The sequence below is a fragment of the Podarcis melisellensis genome (assembly GCF_964234715.1).
Source record: "Podarcis melisellensis genome assembly, chromosome: 6".
Lineage (NCBI taxonomy): Eukaryota > Metazoa > Chordata > Lepidosauria > Squamata > Lacertidae > Podarcis > Podarcis melisellensis.
The window spans coordinates 59,094,033-59,117,399 of NC_138538.1; the positions used below are offsets into that span (position 1 = coordinate 59,094,033).

At 44.2% G+C, this 23,367-nt stretch overlaps 1 protein-coding gene across 2 annotated transcripts; it reads right to left on the reverse strand.

Annotated features, from left to right (window-relative positions):
• Positions 1-792: 792 nt before the first annotated feature.
• On the reverse strand, positions 793-17,762 carry LOC309372318 (cytochrome P450 2J4-like). 2 transcript variants are annotated; one of them, XM_081915843.1, is made up of 9 exons: positions 17,457-17,761; positions 14,494-14,656; positions 13,418-13,567; positions 9,132-9,292; positions 8,427-8,603; positions 7,925-8,060; positions 5,287-5,474; positions 4,502-4,640; positions 793-1,716 (listed from the first exon to the last, which is right to left on the reverse strand). In XM_081915843.1, the coding sequence occupies exons 1-9, from the start codon at positions 17,655-17,657 to the stop codon at positions 1,541-1,543; spliced, it is 1,491 nt and encodes a 496-aa protein (XP_081771969.1). In that variant the 5' UTR covers positions 17,658-17,761; the 3' UTR covers positions 793-1,540. The 2 variants fall into 2 exon arrangements, with proteins under 2 accessions (XP_081771969.1, XP_081771970.1); XM_081915844.1 differs by lacking the exon at positions 13,418-13,567 and having other exon boundaries at positions 17,457-17,762.
• Between the last annotated feature and the right edge of the window lie 5,605 nt (positions 17,763-23,367).

The window sequence follows — 23,367 nt, forward strand, 5'->3', positions numbered from 1 at the left end:
AGTGCGCTTCATGGCTGAGTGAGGAGTTGTATCCTTGTTGCCCAGGTCCTAGTCCACTTCATATCCTTCCATCTTACTCCACCTTCCGGAAAAGAAGATGCAGAAGTGAACAAGCTGACGGTAACGAGAGAGAGAAGCTCTTGACTCTCAAGCTGGCCCTGAGCAGATGTAGATTTAGGGGAGAGTGACAGGGATGTTGTGACTGTGATTTAGGATGGAGTGCAATAAAGGAGGGGGGAGAGAATTTTTGGCGTTGCACAGGCTGCTCTTGAAATTTGAGACCCCAAGGTCCACCACTGTCTTGACCACAACATGGACACAACTCAGGTCCTTTTTAGGAAAAGAAGGCTTTAAGTCACCCTTGAAAAGGAAGGTCTCTAGTTCTACAAATTAGTCACTGACCTTTCAGATTGTCTTCTCGCTGCTTCCCTCTAGGGCTACTTCTACATGAGGGGAGGAATGTGCAAAAGCTCCAGCAGGGCAAGTATTTCAGATTGTGCAAGCAGAATCCCACCCCATATATCTTAGATGTACTCCTACAAGGGTTTCCTCACAACTCTCCATGCCCTTAACAGGATTCTATGACTGTATAAAACTGTATGATACTGCTGTATATGTATATAGTGCAGATACTGCCTATTGTCACAGACTCAGTTTGGGGTGGAACTGGAATGGAAACTTTAAACAACAGTCTTGCTGTGTTGATCAAGCCTGAGACACACCACATGGGATCTTTTCTTTGCCAAAGGGGAATGTAAGGAGAACAACCAGGGTAATCAACGAGCCCAAAAATGAAAGTTCAAGGCTTTATTACCAAATCAAATATTACACAATTTAGAACTTTTTATCACTAGTGAAGAGAAGTCCTGAGAAAAGGGAATAGAAATTGGAATGAAGAAATTATCCTACAAAGTCAGACTACCGTTTAAAAGATGGGTTATGAATAAACACACCCCAAGGATCCAGGCTAGCAATCCTTTTAAAATCACTCTATGCACCTATGTCATAAGCACTGATGTCTGTAATAAACATTAACTTGCTAGATTGCCAAGTACAAAGATTGGCCCATGTACACAGTGCTTCTGCACTGCCAACGTACAAAAACTTTTTTAGTAAGCCTTTTTCATTAAATTAACTGTTTGAACCAAATTAAAATTTGCCATGACCTGTAGACCAGCTACAGCTTGAGTATCAAAGTCTACAATTTACCAGACATCTGCAACCTTTCTCAATAGTAAATTATTGATCTGGCATTTGAATGTTGAAGTGGTTCAGGTACAAGGCTTTGCTGGTTTATAAGACATTGCCCTAGCTGTGCCCCCGGGACAATTTTAAAAGTCACATACTTGAGATCATTTATGAGAAGAACCACACACCAGTCATGTAGATTGAACCCGAGGCCTTCTAAATACAATGGACATGCATTACTATTGAGCTTTAACTATTGAGCTGTCCCCCTAAGGACAGAAACTAAGGAGGCAGTGCTGGCCATATTCTTCACCATCTTCTTTTAATGAGCAGTGCCATAAAATGAGTCCCCTCAGCGAGAGATTGCGCATATCCGGTAGGGCTGGGGGGATAACGTAAGACCTGACCGATGGTCAAGGCTTAATGTCACGCCTTTTGGAGCCTGGAAAGTGAACTTCTGAAGTAGGGCAGTGAAGAAAAGAAAAAGCTCAATCCTCGCCAACTGCTCTCCAAGACAAGCTCGCTTTCCTAGAAGAGAGGGAGAGATGGGGGGGGGGAGAGAGAGAGAGAGAGAGAGAGACTATGTTAGTAGAGTTCACATCTTCATAGCAATCTCCCTAAATATGAATACAGACATGCATATACACGCACACAAAACCAACCATTCTTTGATATTTACAGTAAAGTCTCCAACCAACCCATGTGTACAAAAAGACTTATAAAGGGAAAGTGTCAAAAAAAATCATATATTAGAGAAAAGAACATACAAAGATTCATTATATTAGAGGAATTGTTTACAAAATAGTGTAAATTAGTCACAGCGAGCTTTAAAAATGTGTCAATAAGAAAAACATGCACTTAAATGGGTTTTCTTTTCTATTGCAGATTGCTGCTGAAATGTGGAGAATTGAATTTAAGATTAGAAAAAATGAAGGAAACCAAAGTTGGCAGATCTGTCCATCCCTAACCTTACAGTTTCCTTCTCACATTTCAAAGATGTGGAGATTTGTTTATTTTATTTTTTATTTCATAAAATTTATATACTTCTTGATTATAGAAATCATCATAAAAACAACTATCATTCAGTTAATATCCAGTTAACCAGCTTAACTCAAAACTCTGCATTCACTTTGACCCGCCCACAAAGATCTTACAAATGTTTCAGGAAATTGCATCAATCTTTAGGAACTCAGGATGGAAATTTGTGTTTTTGTTTTTTGGAGAAAGGGCCACATTAGACTAACTGAAAACATTTGGCATAGAACAGGCAATAAAAAATAAGTCAGTCAATCAATCAATCAATCAATCAATCAAACTGTTGGAGGGACCGAGCAGTGGGAAGGACCAGACCACAATGTAGACATAATGTCACACACACACACACACACACACACACACACACACACACACACACACCACAGTGAGGGTAAGATGAGGTCTGGGAGAGGAGACAGAGAGTAAGGTTAAGGCGTGTGGGAGAAAAAGAGCAACGCTAAGAGTTGAAAGGAGGGAAGGACAGCAAGCTGAAAGGATGAGGAGGGTAGGGCAAAAGCAATCCACCCACAGCGAAACAGATCCCTTTTCCCTATAAGTGGCTTATTTTCTGAGCTGCATAGTGAGAAGTAGGCACCGTATTTTTCGCTCTATAAGGCGCACTTTTTTCTTACTAAAAAGTAAGGGGAAATGTTTGTGCATCTTATGGAGTGAATGTGTGGTCTCTGGAGCTGAATTGCCCAGGGGCGAAAAGCAGATTGTGCTTTGTTTTTTGAAAGAGGGAAGTGGGTGTTGAAACAAAGCCGCTGATCATTTGCCGATCGGGGGAGAGAGATAAGGGATGCTAGAGATAAAGTAGGCTGCCTGGGAGGGGAGAGGTAAAGACAGCAAACTTCCAAAGGGGGGGAAACAGGAAGACTAAAGCAATAAGGAGAGAAAATAGAAGAAAAGGAGGAGCAAAAAATAGCTCCACCTAAGGAAAAGACACTAGGGCAAACAAGAGGAAAGGGAATGTTGAAAGGAAACAGCTGATTGGTGGGACTGGAAGAAAGATAAGGGATGCTAGCGGAGGCTGCCTGGGAGAGGGGAGGTAAAAGCCCATGTATCCTCAAGATTTTTACATTGGTCACCCCAAATTCACCATCAGATCACATAGCATGTCCATGGCTACAGCCTGCACCCAAAAAATCATGCACCCACTGTTTCCTGGGGCTGCAATTGTACAAAAATGTTGCTACAAAGCACGGATCCACATGCATTGGGTAACCCCAAATTCACCATCAGATCACATGTCTGTGGCCACGGCATGAACCACAAAAATCATACATCCATTGTTTCGTTCAGAATATATTTTTTTTCTTGTTTTCCTCCTCTAAAAACTAGGTGCGTCTTATGGTCAGGTACATCTTATGGAACGAAAAATACGGTACTTTTCTCATGGCGCAGAGAAGAAAACAACTGTGAACATGGAGAGGGAAGCTTGCATACACAATGTTTCTCATATTCCCTGAGGGGAAATCCTGTAAACCAGGGGTCAGCAACCTAAGGCCCATGGGTCTGAAATGGCTCGCAGAGGTTGTTTGACCGGCACATGAGCTGCCCCAGAACCGAGCAGCCCGCTTGCGCACTGCGCTAAACCAGCGCAGAACTGCACAGGGACTCGCTTCTGCGGCACCATGAACCAGTGGCGTAGCGTGGGTTGTCAGCACCCGGGGCAAGGCAAGTAATTTGCGCCCCCCCTAACCCGTGGATTTTAGTAGGGGCAGAGAGCTGCAAGTGCGAGCGCCCCCCCCGATGTTGCGCCCGGTGCAGCCGCCCCACTGCACCCGCCACGCTACGCCACTGCCATGAACAGATGCCGAAAATTGCACCTGCACAGATGCAGACACCGAAAATCGCAGGTGCTCCATGCCCCGGCCCACGGAGATATCTCTGCAGGACCGTTCTGGCCCAAGCAAGATAAACCTTGCTGACCACTGCTGTAAACAATACACCCTAGCCCTCAAGGACTGTCTGAGCCACCTATGGCACTCATTAAAGATCTCAGTAAACACCCCCTTAAAAATCCACACTTTGCTGGGGTGGGAGTTGGGAGTCATGTCCAAACTATTTTTGTGTTGCACCACAGCCCCAAGTGCAGCCATTTTGTGATTGGTGCCCATAGCACTTTCTTAAATGCCAAGTGTACTCACTGTCTAAAAAGGTTGCTGACCCCTGAAATGCACAATATAATTAGTAATATACCCAGCACTCAGTAAGTAAGTCACCATCATATAGGCCCTGTTGCAATTCTAGTGAGCAGCTCCTCAACTTTTGTTACCTGCAGAGAAAGGCAGGAATGCTTCCCTTTTCCGGAACTGACCATTCTCTAGGAAATGGCCAGGATTAAACTCATTGGGTGTTTCCCACTCATCCTTGTCAAACAGCACAGAGGTCAAATTGGTGATCAATATGGTTCCCTGCCAAAGGAGAAGCAGAGAAGAAAGTAGATAAAAATGACAAGGCACTTTCAAGTATTCTCTTTGAAATTACAGCAGTACTAAACCTATATCTCCTGACAGAGAAAGGAAATGTTCTGAATGCAATATTTACTTCTCATTATTAAGTAATTCATTCAAAGATTTCCCACAAAAGCACAGTTCCAATATAGATTTTAAAAGACATTCAAAGCCTGCTGAACTACTAAAATTCAAGGTTAGCAACACCAGATACTGGCTAATTTCTGACAGACTAGCTACCCATTCAAACTGAGACTGGTACAACTCTGTATTTAGACCAGAGGTTACCAACATGGTGGCCTCCAGATGTTTGGGGATACAGCCTCATCATCCCTGCCTGTTCGTCATGCTGGCAGGAACGGATGGCAGTTGGAGCCCAACAACATCTGGATGGCACCATGTTGGCCAAATAAATACATACATACATACATACATACATACATACATACATACTTATAACCTGCCCATCTGGCTGGGTCTCCCTAGCCAATTTGGGCATCTCCCAACAGAATATTAAAAACACGATAAAACATCAAACATTAAAAGCTTGTCTCTTTACTGGAAGAGCAAAAACAAACAAGAAGAGCTTTATGTTCTTAACATTTACTTTGGGCACATGAAACCCAGCCAGTGTTGTGTCCTTAGTTGTTATCCGGGGCACATTCAGTGGCACAATGCTGCTCATCCTTTGAACTTCATGAACAACCGCATTGGTATAGGGCATGCTGACCCTGTCATCCATTGCTGGCTGGCGAGACTGGCCAATCACAGAATCTATTTCCGCTTGGACTCTGGCTGCAAATGAAGAAGATTAGCTTCAATACAAGAAGAACAGACAAAAACTGAGAGCTGAAGATCTCTAGTTGGAATGGTCCATCTACTGCCTAAATAGAATTGTTTTGACTGCACCGTTTATTGTAGCTTGCCAGATGGAAAGTCCCCCCCCTTCCCCTTCCGCACTGTTCTGTGGCCTCTCACAACCTCCTTGAAGCAATTTCAGGGTGTGTGAGAGAGTAGTACAGGGAGAGGAGTGGAGGGAAGCCTTTTTGCACAAGTGGAAGTCCATGCTCACAGGTTCTGCTGACAGGACTTCCTCAGCGAATCCTGTCCAAATAATAACAAAAATAAAATAAAATAAAATAAAAATAATAGAAGATTTATTTAAATCCTGCCCATGTGACTGGGTTGCTCTAGCCACTCTGGGCAGCTTCCAGCAAATTATAAAACCACAGCAAAACATCACACATTAAAAACAGTTAAAGTATATAAAGCAGTTCCATATACAAAAACAGTTACTTATTAATAATTATATATGCATATGATATAACACTTAAAAGAACATCAGCTCATACATATAATCAATTCAGATCAAATGCAAAACAGCTAGCAACTGAGTTAACAATCTCCATTTAGAAGTCATGTTTAAAGAGGTACATTTTATGGTCAACTACTTGCTAAACAAAGTGTTGTGAAAGACACCTATGATATTAACTGGCTTCAGTGTGGCATAAATCACATTATGATTCAGGAAGCAAAGCTCGAGGACATTTTTGTAAGGGATGCTATGGTTTGCATTTGAATTTCTTGCATTTGAGGTCCATACTTAACCTGAAACTGTTCTTAACCTGAAGCACTACTTTAGCTAATGGGGCCTCTCTCTGCTGCCGTGCCACTGGAGCACAATTTCTGTTCTCATCCTGAAGCAAAGTTCTTAACCTGAGGTACTATTTCTTGGTTAGCAGAGTCTGTAACCTGAAGCGTATGTAACCCGAGGTACCACTGTATATAGTTTTCACTCAGGTCCACGTCAGTTACTTTAGGCGGGAAACCCTGGGTGGTTGTTGCTACAATGTTGACAGCCGGCTGCCTGTAAAAGCAGGCCGGCTGAGCTGTTTGCTGTTCAGTTCTGTTCCAGCTTACAAGGAAAGAGCTGCTTTGGAGAAATCGCTGCGTCGTCTGCTATGTCTACCCACTATTCAATACTGGCGATGAGGAAATGGAATCATAATTTGAAGTTGAATTCCATCCTATGAATCTCCTTTCTGTATTTGCTTGAGTTGATTCAACAAAATAAATTAATCAGTTTACATAATAACATATTAATACGAGTAGACCTACTGCATTTTTTAATCACTCCATAAAATTTCCGGAGGCAGACCACAGAACATCATTCATACAACCTAGCTCCCATTCTAATTTTGAATCCCTAAGAGAACAAAAACATTTCCACATTTTGCTATGAAATTACCTTATTGTAGTTACTATTGAACCTATAGCTTACACTAGAGGCAAGGATTCATGGAATCATAGAACTGTAGAATTGGAAGGGACTCCAAGGGTCATGTATTCCAACCCCTGCAATACAGGAATCACAGCTAAAGAATCCTTGGTAGATAGTCATCCAAGAGAGTCCACCACCTTCTGAGGTAGCCCATTCTAATGTCTGAAAGCTCCGTCTAATATTTGAATCCATTAGTTCAGGTCTTACCCTCTGCAGTAACAGAAAACAAACTTGCTCCATCTTCCGCATAAGAGCCCTTCAGAGATTAGAAGATAGCTATCATATGTCCTCTCATACCCAACTCCCTCAACCGTTCCTCAGATGGCTTGGTTCCAGACCCTTGATCATCTGTGTCACCCTCCTCTACACACATTCCAGCATATCAATAGCCTTCTCAAACTGTGGTGCCCAGAACTGAAATCAGTAGTCCAGTTGGAGTCTGACCAAGGCAGAACACAGTGGTTCTATTACTTCACTTGATCTTATACTGCTGTTGGTGCAACCTAGAATTGCATTAGGGTTTCTTTTTCTTTTTCTTTTGCTGCTACTGCATCACACTGTTGATTCATGTTAAGACTCCCAGATCCTTTTCACAAGTTCTGCTGTCAAGCCAGATATCTCCCATCCTCTATCTGTGCATCTGGCATAGTAACATACCAACATGGCATTGGGAGCTCATCCAAAAAAGGGAACGGTGGAATTCAGCTTTTGTTACCTGGGGGTACTCAAAGGTACGAACCACCAGCAACTTTTTAACGGATATGTTAAAAGTGTGGCACTTATTGTAACAACTCCATGGTGCGTACTGGCACCTGTTTTTCTAGAAACAAAGTACTGGTGCTATTCAATGTTAATCATACTCATGGAAAACAAATTGAACTTAATAGCCTATAGGTTACATCCATTAATTGCAGTAGATTTATTCCAAAGTAATCAAAGACAAGTAAGCAAATGATGGCTCTACCTTGAATTTCTGGGAAAATGGCCATGTAAAGCAAGGCCCAGCGCAGGGTTGTAGAAGATGTTTCTGTTCCAGTAAGAAAGAGATCCAGTGTTGATTGTAGGAGATTGTCTTTATGAAAACTGGAAGCAGCATCCTCCTTAAAACAAAGAAAATGCACCAAAGGGTTCATCTGTCATTAAAAACACCATCCCAGTTTCAGTCCTATATATCAAGTGATGACAATGAGATTCATGAGTTCTATTCCTAACAAGTGTCCTGGATCTGGCACAGCCAAGTCAACAGCCCTGTGAATCTGGTGGATTTCAGGACAGGTGGTGGTGGGTCACCCCTAGATACACATTATTTCATATTCATGTATATGCACTTGTAGACACATGCACCCACACCTCTTTGGCTGCTTTCATACACAGCCAATGGAAAAACAGGGTAAGTTCTGGTCCTTTAGAATTTGTCTCTGCTTAATATTACTGCTACTACACAAACTATACTTTTTGTTTCTTACCGTGGCCATTTGATTTAGATAGGCATCTATGAAATCTTTGGGTTCAGATGGGTTCCGGTCTTCTTCATGTTTTTCAATGATTTCTCTCACAAAGGATTTCAGTTGTCCCCAGTTTTTAATAACAGTCTGATGGGGCCCTGGCAAGTGCTTCATGAGAGCGGGAAATGCATTGTACAGCTGAGGAAACAAATACTAACATCAGATTTGTTCAGGGAAAGCCCTCTCATAACAGTTGCAGATCATGCTACGACCAAAGGAGGTAGCAATCCATGCGATGGCTTCCCATGAAGATGGCTACCTGTTTGAAAAATGCACGCACCTTGCCGGATATCAGGAAAATGGTGCCAAAGTAGTTTTCTCATTTGGTGATGCCTATCTGCATGGGGGGCCTTTCACAGATTCTAATTGGTAAGAGGGGAGTGTGGAATTAAGCCATGTATGTCCTTTGGGATTGCATCACTGTGTTCATTGCAAGACATGCTCTGGATCTTAAATCCAGTTTATGAACATGCCCTACCTTTGGTATTTTAATAGATAATGTGAAGACAAGACAAGATGTCAAGGGGATATGAGATGGTGTGTGATGCTTGAATGACAAGACAAATGGGGAAAAGAAATCAGAACATAAAGAAACATGAGGGCCAAAAGCAAATCAATGAACAGTCAACAAAAATGTGGGAGTGTGCCTGGGACCAGAAGACCTACCTGAGTCCACATACATCCCTGAAGATACATTATCTCATCAAGGAAGAGCAATAACTTCTGGAAATTACTGTCATGGTAATCAAAGCGGTCCCCAAAAGTGACAGAACAAATGATATTTGAAACAGCATTATTAATCTGAAGTTTAGGGTCAAATGGCTGCCCTGGAGAGAGAGAGAGAGAGAGAAATGGAGAAGGAGTAGGACTGCTTATAGCTTCCATGTAACAAAAAACAGAAGGAAGTGTGCGAATATATCGATCTGGCCCTTGATCGATAGAGCCGCGACTTCAGACAGCTTTACGATCCCAATCAATCACTTACAGCGGTCCGGCACGCTTCCTCCCAAGCTGCGCAATAACTCCTGCTGTCTCTTCTCAGTCACGGCTTTTAGCAGAGTAGAAACACAGCGTGTAAAGCAGTCTTACTCCTTGTAAGCACACATAGACAGGTTTGTCTATTTACAGCTCTTTATTACAACATTTCAGCATCAAAGTCCGTCACTGCTGGCAGCCATTGCTGCAAAACATGTCTCCCTCTCAGATACACAGAGGGAACATCTTTCTCCCCTCAGAGTCACAGGGGGGACTGAACAATACAGGGAATAGTCCCGCCCAGCTTCTAAAGCTTCTGTCTCCGCCCAGCTTCTGTAAGCTGACGTCAGCAGGTGACACACACCAGGGAATTTAACCAGTTAAGTTCTGAACTATAACACCCCCCCTTGTGTCCCTGCATGCTACCTGTGCAACATCTTCAGTAACACCTTGTGAGATCAATCCCTTCCCCAATGCCTTGCGCCTTCTCTTGGCAAACCTGTTTGGCATTTGTGGAACCACCTCACAACTCTCAGAATCGCACTGTGCGAAACTTACCCACGCACCTGTGGCCTGATACCTCTCTGGTGGGATACCTTTAGTTGTGCGACTGGACCTCCTAGGCACAAACTCAGGTGTTCCCTCTGACTCACTTTGATCAGCAGGTGTGTCCTCTGCATCATGGGATTCTCCTTCTGACTTAAAGCGTCTTCGAATCCTCTCCATCACACTCACAGGAGAACTAGGCTCACTCTTGGGCTGTCTCTTAACAACTTGTGGAGATGCCCTATCCTGCTCCTGACCCTGGTCAGTGACCTGGTCGTCATCAGCAGCCTCAGCCTCTTCTTCCTCTGCCTCATCAGAACTGTCTTCTGGATCAGAGAGACATTCTGAGAGAACATCACGCCTGACAGGAGTCTTTGACTTTACATCCTCCTCTAAGAACTCAGCGTGTTTACTGATCAGCACCTTACTCTGATCACCTGACGGGTAAGCAAACCGCCATGCACGGGCTTCTGGCTCATACCCACAGAAGATCATTTTCTGGACTTTGGCTCCATCTGGCCCTTGCAAAGCCTTAGGCACAGAGACAAGCGCAGGAGTCCCAAACGTGCGCAGAAAGTGAACCTGGGGTTTTTGGCCATTTAACAAAGAGAACGGTGTGTCACCTACCAGTGAGTTGTAGACACGATTCCAGGTGAATGACACAGCCCTCGTGGCCTCCAGCCAAAACTCAGGAGGCAACCTGGCTTCTTTCAGCATCACCTGTGCAGCCTTAACCAGAGCTCCACTTCTCAGCTCTGCCACCCCCCCTTGCTGGGGTGAAATAACTGTGTGACGTATCCCTTTCTGTTGAAAGAACTTCTGCAAAGCAGAACCAGTGTACTTAGCATTTCTGTCACTGATGATCGCTTGAACCCTGGTGGAGAACCTCTGTTCCACCCCCTCAATCCAGCTCTTGATCAGCTGTGCTGCATCCTCCCTGGATTTGAGACCGTGAGCCCAGGAATTCTGCGAATAATCATCAAGAAAAGTTAGCAGAAATCTGGCCCCCCCTAGACTCTGTGCCTTGACAGGACTGGATAAATCTATGTGAACCAGCTCAAAAGGTTTAGTGGCTACCCGTTCCACCTTTGGGTAACTGCACCCTCTCACCTTTGCCTGCTTGCAAGTGTCACAATTAATGGCACTTTGACAATTTCTAATCTTACAACCTGTAACAACCTCAGGTAACGCCTGCAAATCCTCTAAAGGATTGTGAATCGTTCTCTGATGCCATACGCATGCACACATGACATGATGAGCGGGAATTGTAGCACGCTGGTTGGGAACTGTAGCACGCAACGCTTGTGCTTTCTCAACCTTCCCCTCACCTCCAAGAGACGTTTTAAGAATGAAAAGATCATTCTGTCCCTTCCGCACTTTGGCCAGTAACCTCCCCCCTCTGGAGATTGTGCAGACATCATTTTCAAAACAAACTTTGAACCCCTTACTTAACAAATAAGGCACAGATAACAAACAATGATGAACCTCCGGAACAACACAAAAATCCACCGCCTCCTGCAAAACAGAAAGATAGGCATTAGCGAACTTAGTAATTTTAGTTCTCTGTCCATTCGCGAACTTAATAGTCTGTCCTTTCGGAACTGCCGTGCAATTCCACATCTCGACTGCAGGGGTCTCTGGAACCATGTTGCGGTTAGCTGCAGAGTCTATTACAAAGGCCATCTCGGAATTTTCCACTCGGCCGTCTTCAAACACTGCCATACTCGCAGAAACCTGATAAGACTCTTCTCCCTGCTGTTTACCACGGCCACCTGGCTCAGTTCCACGCCTGCCTGTCTTCCCAGGCCTGTTGCCATGGAAACCCGCCTGGTTCCCATGAGAAGTGTCCTTGCCAACATCCTGCCTCGGCTCTCTGCTCCGGTGGGGGCAATTGCCACGCCGACGTTGAACTCCAGTGGAAAAACACTGCCCGGGGCTCCTCCCAGCTGGCCTGGCCTTCCTCCTTCTGGAACGGCGCCTCCCACCAGCCTGGCCCCCCCTGAAGCTGCTCTCCGCTTCAGCACAAAGGGAAAGTTCTTTAGACTTGCCTTTGGAACTCTTCGCCCCCCCCGATCTGCTCACTAGCACTCCTAGAGGCCAAGACATCGGGAACAGGGCCTGCCAGTCCAGCTTCTCCAGGACTCAGTCCATCACACAGATGTGTAGAAGCATTACAACAGCTCCCCAACACTGTCTCAGCCCCCATTGGGCTTTCTGGGCATCCTTCTGCCTCTCCAGGGCTCTCTCCAGGGCTCTGGCCTTTCGCTGACGCGTCACACAAGCCCTTCAGCAAATTCCAGGCAGCCCACGCTGTCGTTATGCCCTCCAAATGAGGCCTCAATGATGCATCAACGCATGCTTTGAGCATATTCAGCTCTTGTTGCAGTCTCTGGCTATCTTCAGCCAACACAGCCCCACAGCTTGTTTCAGCTGCTCCAGCTGCTGGCCGGCTAAGGGGTATTTCTTCTGGCTCCCACTGGTTTGCTTCCCAGAGCCCTTCAACCAAGAACCATCCCCTTATTTGTCTGCTCCATATTGCCCAACTCTTTAGAGTGAGCTTTTCCAGAGGTATATTCTGGCTTTTGGCCATCTTCTCCCGTTCTCCCAAGGTGCCCCAAGCTGTACTTACTCCGTACTCAGTGCTCAGTACCAGCTCCTACGGCTCTTCCTTGCTTGGAGTAACGATTCCAGCTGCTTTTAGCTCCAGCTGCTTCTCAGCTTCCAGCTGTTAGCTGCTTTTCAGCTCTTAAGCGGTGACCGGACCGCTGTAAGTGATTGATTGGGATCGTAAAGCTGTCTGAAGTCGCGGCTCTATCGATCAAGGGCCAGATTGATATATTCGCACAGGAAGTGGGTGGGTGGGTCTGGACAGAGTATGGGGGGGCACAGCAGATGTTCTTCAGATACGGGATGTCTAGACGGCACAGTGGATGAATTTTATACTTAGGGTGACATGCTAAGGAAAACTGCACAGCTATAGGTATAAGCTTTCTAGCACATTGCTCTGTAAGATTTTATATCTATGTTGTTTTGAGGTTATGGGTGATAGCACTTTTGAATCCCTGGAGGCAGCAAGCATTAAAACATAAGGTAGGCTAGCTGTCTCATGAGGTGATCACTTGGGGGAAAGGCCCCTCCATCAGACTGCAGTGAGAGAGTCTAGGGTAGACTTTGCAGGGATGTGACCTAGAAGTAAAAGAGCAAGCTGGAGAGTTTCAGAGCACAGTGTTTGATTTCTGTTTGAATCCAAGGCTTGTGGCTATGGGAGAAATAAGACCCACAATGGATATACCCCTGGGCTGAGTTTTACATTGATGCCCATCTAAAGCAGAGCTGCATTTGCACAAAGCAGCACTTGAAAGCTTCATACCATGACCAATGTATTTTTTAACCTTTCATATGAAATAGGCTTTTTTGACTCTGGTTCGCACCTTTCTCAACTTCAATAGCTTCCTTTAGGTATCGGTTTTCCTCCTGTATTCGTTCTTCTAAAGTCCTTTTACCCAAACCAAAGTTTCTGAGCATTGATATGGCAAATTTTCTCTGTTGTTTCCAGGTGAGACCATTAGAGGAGACCACTCCTAGAGGGGAAGAAAGAACAAGTGCATATCGCAAGGAAGAACATTTAACATTTAATGATAACATGGGCTATTTGCTTTAGGTTATTCTGCTTGCCTGTTTGTGTTGCTTTGGAAAGACTGAAGCAGGCTGGTTGTTTTTATTTGATTGCCTTTGGTTCTGCTGCTGCTGCTGTTTGGTTATTGTCTGTGGGTTGGTTTGTTTTTGTTTTTTTTACTGTTTGGGTTGCGTTTTGGAATACAGTTGACCCACCAATTATGTGGTAGTTTGGTTCTGGGGGGTCTGTGTGCAAAGGCAAATTCTAGGAATCCCAAGAGCCAACACCACCCCACAAAGTGGGGGGGCTACCTACTGGGCTGTAGGAAGGAGCCCCAAGGGCTTCCTTGCCCCCCCCCATACCTCCCCCAAGCCTGGTAAGCAAGGAAAGCCCACTGGGTGTGTAGGTGGAAAAAAAAAGAATAAATGGTAAGTGGAAATGGCAATTTTATTTATTTATTCTACCCCACCCCACCCCGCATAATGTTGCTGGCTCCCTGTACTAACTTCATGCTGTCCTTTGAAAGTTTTTGGGAACTCTGATAGAAAGGCAGCATATGTTTAGAAATACACAAAATGAAGTAAATATATAGGAACACGTAAAGCAGTCTATATATATATTTTTTTACAAATGACCCTTCTGCATTGAAGCCCTTTAGGCCACTCTGGCATTCATTTTCTGGATTAACAGTACCTGTTTATATGGCCTTGATTATTTAATGATAATTCTGTTTTTCTCTCCATTTATTTTTGGCTTTTTGATTAGATGGGAACCTTCACCAGGAAATGATGGGATTATGCTGTTATACCAAATGATGATACGGAAGCGCATTTCTGAGCTAGAAATAAATAAATAAATTTAAACAATTGGCCGTAATTTAAAGTAACTCACCCAATGACCTACTGATTTCCTTGGTAAGAGGGTCAACTGGACGATCTATGAAGTTTTCACCCTGATGGACAAGAGCTTCTTTCACCAGATGCAATCCATTCACAATCACAATCCATATTTTCCCAACCTGAATGCTGAAGACATTGCCATATTTTTCAGCCAGCTGAAAGGAGAGGAAGAATGCAAGAGAGAACAAAATATCTCTATATAGTCTACATTGATATTCTATATTAATTTACCTTTTTGATGTTTATAGAATGCCAATACTGTATGGAACAAGCAGACTTGGGTGCAATCAAATACGTACAGCGGGGCAGCAGAGATGTCAAAAGTGTTTCCTGGGCCCAGTTCACTGTGCATGGACAGACCCCCTTCATTCTCCGCCTGCAATCTATTGACAAGAGCTGCTGCTTCTGCACATATATTAATTTAGCCTAGCTACCACACAGAGATCATAGAACCAAAGAAATGTAGAGTTGGAGGGGACCCTGAGGATCATCTATTCCAACCCTCTGCAATGCAGGTATATGCAGCTGTTCCATATGGGGATCAAATCTGCAACCTTGGCTTTCTCAGGATCATGCTCTAATGTTGCAAAGATAAAGGGGGGAGGGTAGAATAATGTACAACATAACATGCGAACAGAACTACAATCCTTATCCTAAAGTGCATGGGACATAGAGAACTGAGTGGGGCACCACAATATTCCTCCCTTCTTTTGTAAGGGAGTTAATTCTGAGCAAAACCTTTTCAAGCCAGTCAATTATGTTTTATTCTATAAAGGCTCCACACTAAGGGAGTGGAGGAAATAATGTAAACACAAGAAAAATGCTTTATGTACTCAAGTGTCCTCCATCCATCCATCCAGCAGCAGCAACAACAAGAAGCTTCAACTGTTTTGTTTATAACTTCCTTTAGAAATGTCTGATTTATTTCAAAAAGACAGCTTGGGGTCCCTGCTGGCTTGGAGTCCTGTAGCCCTCTAGAGTTACTACCTTGGTTCTGGCAAAATACAGGAGAGGATGAGGGAGGAATTGAGGGTTGTTGTTTTTTCACCTAGTGCTGAAATGACTTCAAAGCAATTCATTTCAATCTATTGCAGCCAAACACTATGGCCCCTCTGGAATTTGTCACATGAGCACACACACATTCACACAAATTTGTAAATCTGTCTGTGCTTTCCTACCCGGAGCTTAAATACATGACTTTTCACATATATGCAGTACTGCACAGCAACAGATGCAGGCCTGGGCAATAAACAAACAAAGAGTCATATTCTGAAGAGGTGATGACTTTGTTCCACATGTTAAATTTCTGAAAGAGAGGGAATATTAAGTGGTGGGGCAAAGGAGAAGACTTGTGGGGAGCTACCTCTCCCCCACCCTCCTCTTTCAAATATCATGCCGATAACTATGTTCAGAACTGGTATTTCTGGGCTACACTGACAGAAAACTACTTGTTCCTAGAGCCTTGGAACCTGTTGATCTCTGAGAGATAGGGCTCAGTGATCCTAGGCTGGGAACTGGAAGCAGCTACATGAAAGCCTTGCTCCTCCTCAGGGGTGGAATGAAGACAGGGAGCAAGGAGAAAAAAGGAAAGGAAAGAAGCGAAAGACATTTTTCTCCAGCCCAGCTGGCAATGCCTTTCCCGTAGAAGTGTGGGTGAGCATTTGGAGAGGATCCCTAACATGGCAGGGTATTGAGGACGTCACATTTTACATTGAAATACAGGGTGATCTTGCATTACACAGGATAGGTAGCAACCCTATACCCGTCTGTCAGCAACTCCAAGGGATAGCCAATGTGTTTTAGACCACAACTCTCATGAAACCCAGTGAAGATGGGCAGCGGTGGGGGATGATGGGAGTTGCAATCCACAACTTCTGGCAAGTGCATTAGCAGCCCTGGAAATACATGGTCTGAAGATAAAGCAACAGGACAAGAAAGCTTAAGGATGCTAATTATTCCGATTTCATGGCATCACTCGTGGTTTTTGCTAATCCATCAAAACGGTGCACGAGACAAAAACAGAACAGGACACACAAACACAAGCTCCCGTAACATTAAAGCAAATTCAAAAATAAAAAAAACAATTTCATCACATAATTACTGGCTTACAATCTAAACAAAATTATCTTGTAGGAATATAAATACATGTTGGGTTGCTGTTGGATTTCCGTTGGTAACTGATTCTCGAGAGCTGGAGTTGCAACACTAAAATCCCACTTTCTAATACAGGACAAACACACCTCTGTGAATTCACTGCTAACATTAACCATAGCAAGCTTCTTAATATTTGCTTTCCTTAGAAGTATCTGCCCATTTTATCTTCTTGCTATTTTCTTTAAAAACACGTTGTTCCTTAATTTAGACCTGAGGTTTGGGACTGAGTTCGTGAGCAAGGTAAGAGACACCCTGACCCATAGCCCACCTGAACTCGCACATTGCACCTGCGAAGCTGCTTGGCATTGTATGATCTACTTGAGCATACGGGTCAAATACAAGGAAAGCAAACTGACCTCTGGACCAAGGAGCTGGACAGAGCTCATTACCTTACTCATGCAAATATGTGGCTCATAGCTCTGGACTCCCCCCCCCCCCTGCCCAGAGCTAGAGGTAAAAGGTCGAAGTGGTGGAAATAACCTGCTAACAAAATAGAATCATGCAAACAGCCATCCTACCTTTTATGGCAGGTGTGGACACAGGCTTGTTACCAATGACTGTTAGGCAAAATAGATCCCCCAGGTTCAGAGGCCATACACATCTGGATGGAACAAACCACAGGAGATGCATTTGCCTTCATGCCCCAGCTGTGGGCTGCTCAGAGACCTCTGGCTGGCTACTCTTGGAATCAGGATGCTAGACTGGGGCATCTAACCCTCATTTTCCAGTGAGGTTTCTACGCTCCTTTCCACTGCAACGTTACCTGTTTTCTCATCATCTGGTTCATTCCTTCATTCTTACCTTCCGTGCTGCCAAATGTGGGTCCTTTGCCCCAAAATGTGGTATATTACCCAGCAAGGGAAGAGGCCTGGGCCCTGGGGGGAAATCCCTTGGGCGAATCCTTTTCTTGTAATCAGCAAGAAGTAGCAATGTTGCCAGAAACACCAGAACGATTTGCAGGGACAAGGCCTCCCAGAGGACAGAGAGCAACTGGAGCAGCATCTTGGAACCTTTCAAGCCTTCCTTTGTCAGAGCAGACTGTTTTCTGTTGGGAGAACAGAAATCTGATCCCAGGAAAGCAGTCACACCTCTCCTCTAGGCTAGGGCTCCTCTGAGAAACAGGAGTATGCAATCCGTACATTGTTGTACATCACACCCACAAAGAGATAGAAGCGAGATGGCCTAATGAGTAACTCTTCTTAGACAGGAGAGGGAAGGTAGCCTTCTGAATCAGAACATTTCCTTCTTGTTTTCACTTTTATTAAAAAAGAATATATTCTATTAAGTTTTCCACAGGAAATAAACTTTACTTAAAATTCCATAAGCAACAACAATAGCAGTTAGTCTGTCATTTCTTGGAAAAAAGCATAATAGCGCCTTAAAGTTGGAACCACTATTTAAAACACGTTTATGATGCATATTAAAGTCTCTAACCAATACAGTTACTGTAGGCGTTTCTGTGGGTCTGGGTTGGTTCATAGAATCTTAGAGAATCATAGAATCTTAGAGTTGGAAGGGAATCAAGGGTCATCTAGTGAAACCCCCAATCAATCGTCTCGTCTCATATAGGAGAAGAGTGGATCCCAGATGTTACAAAAAGAAGATTCTGAGGGTCTGGGGAGTGTGTCTTGATTGATCATCTCATCTCATATAGGATAGATGTTACAAAAAAAAAAGATGAAGGACTCATCTTGCCTCTGGCTGCTCAGACCCAACAGGTTAAATTTCACTTGTTTTGAAGAGTAAAGATTAGTATCTTAGCTGACATTTGTAGAAGAATTATCTGCAAGTGCAAATCGATACTAGCGCTTTGATATTTCAGATCAGAACAGGTTCAGCAACTCTGTCCTCTTGGTAAAGAGTCAGAGGAATCATCTTGCTTGCCTTCTGTTCAATACTGCATAGATTAGAAACAGTCTTAGGCTGGATCATTTGAGGAAGATTGTAACTAGCAGAACCATATGAGGACTGCCTAGTAGCCTACTCCATTTTCTAGAGTGGTAATAGTCCATTATATAGGGGAAAGAAGCATATTGGGTCTTGATCAGGTAGGCGACAGCGATATCTGGTACAGATTTTGCCTTGGCCACAAAGAGATGAAATCAGGGGTGGGGAACCAGTGACTCTCCAGATGTTTTTGGACTCCAGCTCTAAGTAGTGCCAACCAGCACATCCCATAATCAGGGATGGGGAGAGTTTACTGTCCCTTGCAGTAAGCAGCAGCAACTCTGCTCTTGGGAGGTCAGGGTAGTGCCACCCCATCATGCCAAGCCATTAGCTTTCAGCCTTCGTTCCCCATGTCAAATAGAAGAATCTTAATACTCATCACCATCAGCTGGAGAGGAGGTGGAATTCCAACTACAGCTGTACCTCGGAAGTCCAACAGAATCCATTCCAGAAGTCCGTTCAACTTCCAAAATGTTTGGAAAACAAGCCGCAGGTGCACCAGAAACTATAGCGGAAGCTGCACCAGATGCTCAGCTTCCAAAAAAAGTTTGAAAACTGGAACACTCAGTTTTTGATCGTTCGAAACCTGGAACGTTTGACTCTCAAGGCATTAGGGAGTCAAGGTACAACTGTACTGAACTACAATAATCGCTTAACTGCTGTGCTTAATTGCTACTGCCTCTGGGGGACCTGCCCATACTTTTGAATGCAGTGCAGGTGAAAGGTGAAGAACCATTGTCTGCAAGCTGAAGCAGCCTGGACTGCTGCTGTGGGAGGTCATTGTATGTCAGCTCAGGCCTCTGGGAATGTCAGCAATACCTTTTGGCTAAGATCAAGTGTGGGGAATGTCAGCAATACAGGCTGAAGCAGCCTTCAATTGCAACTCCCATCATCCTTGGCCATTACCCAAGATGCACGACTTTTTAAAATCATGGCAACAACCTATAGGAATATAACCTATAGGAAATTCAGGAACCACAATTCATCTTAAAGCCCATTGATCTCACTATATTTATAAGCACATTTAAACTCTGTGTTGGGATTGAGACCAACAGTTCAGAACAACAGAAACTGGTTACATGCCAAGGGAGGTGCATGTCCATTCATGCAGCTGTTGATCCATGTTAACTCTCTACCACTTCATTGCAGAACATGCCTTGCAAAATATTCTAAGCCCTATGCGGCCTAGGACCCTCTTATGTATGGGACTGCCTCTCCTGGTATGTCCCTAAGGTCCCTGAATAATAATGGCTTAAAGGTCCTGGGCCCTACGGAAGCCAGACTATCCTCCACCAGGGCCAGGGCTTTTTCAGTGATGGCTCCAACCTGGTGGAATGCTCTGTCCCATGACACTAGGGCCCTGCAGGACTCGATCTCCTTCCGCAGGGCCTGTAAGACAGAGCTATTCTGCCTGGCCTTCAATTTGAATTAGCCTGATCATCTATTCCCTTTTCCCCTTTCCTCTTCTATGAATAAACCCTTTCTGGGACCCCACATTTAAATTCTTCCCTCTCTCCTTGCTGGCCCTAGTAGGACCAACTTGGCCAGTTAGCCCTGGTGATCATAGATGTCTACTTACTGGGTTCCCTCCCCCCCCCAAAAAAAATGACCCCTGAATTATTGAACTTTATTGATACCGATGCTGCATTTTATGTTGTATTTTATGCTGTTTTTAAGCCACATTTTAATCAGTGTTTTATATTTGCTGTTAGCCACCTTGAGCCCGGTTTTTAAACCAGGAAGGGTGGGGATTAAATAAAATAAAATAATTTATCATTATTATTATTATTAGCAGGGCATTCCATTAGAATTTTATCGTGAGTTGTGACCACACTCATTCCTGAAAGCAAACCACACCCTCACCACAGCCATGGCTGGTGCTAGCTTGCAGCCAGGGCCCCCAAGAGCTCTCAGGACCCCATTGTGTTGGACCCAACCTGCAGCAACAGCACCACCACCTACTGCCTGCCCTCTTCTATATTTAGAAGCACATTGAAACTCTGTGGTGGGATCAAGGCCAACAGTTCAGAACAACAGAAACTGGTTACTTGCCAAGGGAGGTACACGTTCATTCGTGCAGCTGTTGATTCAAGTTAACTGTTTACTACTTCATTGCAGAACATTCCTTGCAAAATATTCTAATTTTATAAGCATATGCAGTACATTCCATTAGAATTTTATCACGAGTTGTGACCACACTCATTCCTGCAAGCAAACCACAACACAGCCATGGCTTGTGCTAGCTTACAGCCAGGTCCCTCAAGAAGGGGCAGGATGAACAGGATGGATTGGAGCTGCACAGGAAGACGTGTGCTACAGCACTTGGGGGTGCACTTGGGTACTATGGCACCCTGTGCAAGTCCAAAATTTGGCACCCCCTCCAGCCCGCCCCCCGCGCTTCTTCTCAAAGCTGGGAAAGCACTAACTAGGCTTTGGGAAGGAGGCAGGAGGGCTTGAGGACTCTGTCAGAGCTTCATGCCTCCTTCCCAAAGCCCAGCTCTTGCCTCCCAAACTCATGGAACCAGAAGGTGAGCCCGTGGGGCCCTGGGCTGCACCCAGTATAGGGGCTGGTCCCCATCCTGCAAAGCCATCTTGGGGCACCCATGGGGCAAACTGATTGGAAGGTTTTATGTCACCCAACAGAGCTTGCTGATGGGCCGCAAGCTCTTCTTGCATGTGTTCCTCCACCACCATTTCCTCAGGTGCCAGCTTCTCCTCCTGCATGTTCACATGCACCTTCCATTCCTCCTGCTGCACCTCATCTTCTGGAATCTCTGGAGACACGGATTCCTCTTGCCAATGCAGACACACCTCTTGCATCTCCCCCTGCACTGCTAGCACACATGGAGAGCAGCTCTTCACGTCCATCTTGCAGCTCACACTCCTCTGAGGCACTTTCCTCATGCACCTGCTCTTCCACAGCAGGTTCCCAGGGGATGGAGAAATCAATCAGAAGCAGCTCCTCGGCTCCAGCCAGCTCACCCTTATCCAAGGCGTTGTTTTCCCCCTTGCCTTCAGCCACTGTCTGCATCTCTTTGCAGCCCCAGCCCCTCATCCACACTGGATCACTTTGGCCACCCCTTCCATCTGGGTGCCTTGCAGCTGGGCTCTTTGATCACTTTCAACCCCCTGTAGCATCTCATCTGGCAGGACCCTCACCTTGTGTGGAGTCACACTTTTCTCTCCAAAAAGGCTTCTCACCACATCCCAGGAAGAATACATGGTTTTGATTGGCTTAGGTAGGCTGATTGACATGGAGGGCTACCATTGTCCTGCCCACCCTAGCTTGCTACAATCTTTAGCTTGCTTGCCCCTGCTTTGTGATGTCTTACTGAAAAACAAGGTGAGGGACTGGATAAAATAACCCGCTGCCCTGCTGGAATATTCTAGAAAAAAACTTGTTAATTGGCTTGAACAAGTTGCTAGGCAACAGAAAATTTCCCCTGCAACAGGTTCCTTAACAGGCAACTTTTCAATTATCTATATTTAAATTTTCCAGACGCTGCAATGGTATTTGAGGATAATCAATCATGTATAAGTATGACTGAATCAGAAAAATGTAGACCTAAAACAAAACACTTAAATATACGCTATGCACATATGAAAGACTGCATTTTTAAAGGGTGGGTTAAGCTCAGGTATTGATCCACAGAGTTTATGATTGCAGACATTTTTACAAAGCCTTTGACTGCTGTAAAATTTAAAATGCTGACAATGGAATTGTGTCTTACTGAGTAAAATTAAAATAAAATAAAATTACCAGGTGTTCAAGGCAGCATTTCAAGTTAGGAGGGCTGTTGAAACTTGAAACTTGTAAATGGCCCTGAACAAGTTGCTAGGCAACGGGGAATTTCCCCAGCAACAGGTGTCCTCCTCAGGGCATGCAATCAACTAAGTCTGGATCAGTGTAAATGAGTATGTGAATAAGTCAGCATTAGGTCTCTAGCCAGATGGCTAAAAAGAGAGAAAGACTGTGTTTGTTTGTTTCTTTATTTGTTTTTTTCTTTATTAATGACCAGTGTAAAGTTTTGTAAATAATAAAGACTCAGAAACAGAACCAAATGGTGTTTATTCTCATAATGGGCATTTCACTAAGAGATAGCTGGAATGCTGCTGCTGCAGTAAAGAAGTAAAAGATGGAGTTCTTTGTAAAAAGAACTCTGCTGCAGAAAGAAAAGAAAATCCAAGAGTAGATGCTCACACACCAACAAGTCATTTCTGTGGGAAAGAGAAACTGGAGACGGGAGGGACATGCAGGCAGTAGTTGTTTTGATTGGCTAAGCCACTGAAATAGGCAGAAGTGTCTAGGCAACCTCTCTGTCGGTAGAAGTGAATTAATAAAGACTGTGGGTGACAGGAAAAAGGCTGAAGGTTTTGGGAGCTCAAAAATCTTGTGATTCCTTGCTTGCATCCTATTTCTACCTAAAGCTCCCTGAAAATTCTCCTCCTTCCTGAATAACAAGCCAGTAGTTCATCTTATGTTGTCTGTATTCCTTTTAACTTGACAGAACCAATAGCAGCCAACTCTGGCAATTTTACTTTAAAACACTATTTATTAACTGGAATGAAACAGAGCTACAAGTGAACAGTTTAAGCCGTTAGCAATTGCTATGCTTTTAACATAAGATGTTGTTGTGGTATAATATGGAAAGGATACTTTTAACTTTTCAATGGAAATCAGAATTGCTGACTCAGTTTTCATGCTGTTATCCCCTATGTTTATTAAATTATGACAATGATACTTTCAAAAAAATAATAAAACCTA

Excerpts from the sequence above, each read along its gene's own strand:
- LOC309372318 (XM_081915843.1), bottom strand. The coding sequence starts at position 17,657 with ATGCTGCTCCAGTTGCTCTCTGTCCTCTGGGAGGCCTTGTCCCTGCAA. Across the intron at positions 14,657-17,456 it reads CACATTTGGCAGCACGGAAG|CTGGCTGAAAAATATGGCAA; the intron begins GTAAGAATGAAG and ends CTCTCCTTTCAG. Across the intron at positions 13,568-14,493 it reads GGAAATCAGTAGGTCATTGG|GAGTGGTCTCCTCTAATGGT; the intron begins GTGAGTTACTTT and ends CTTCCCCTCTAG.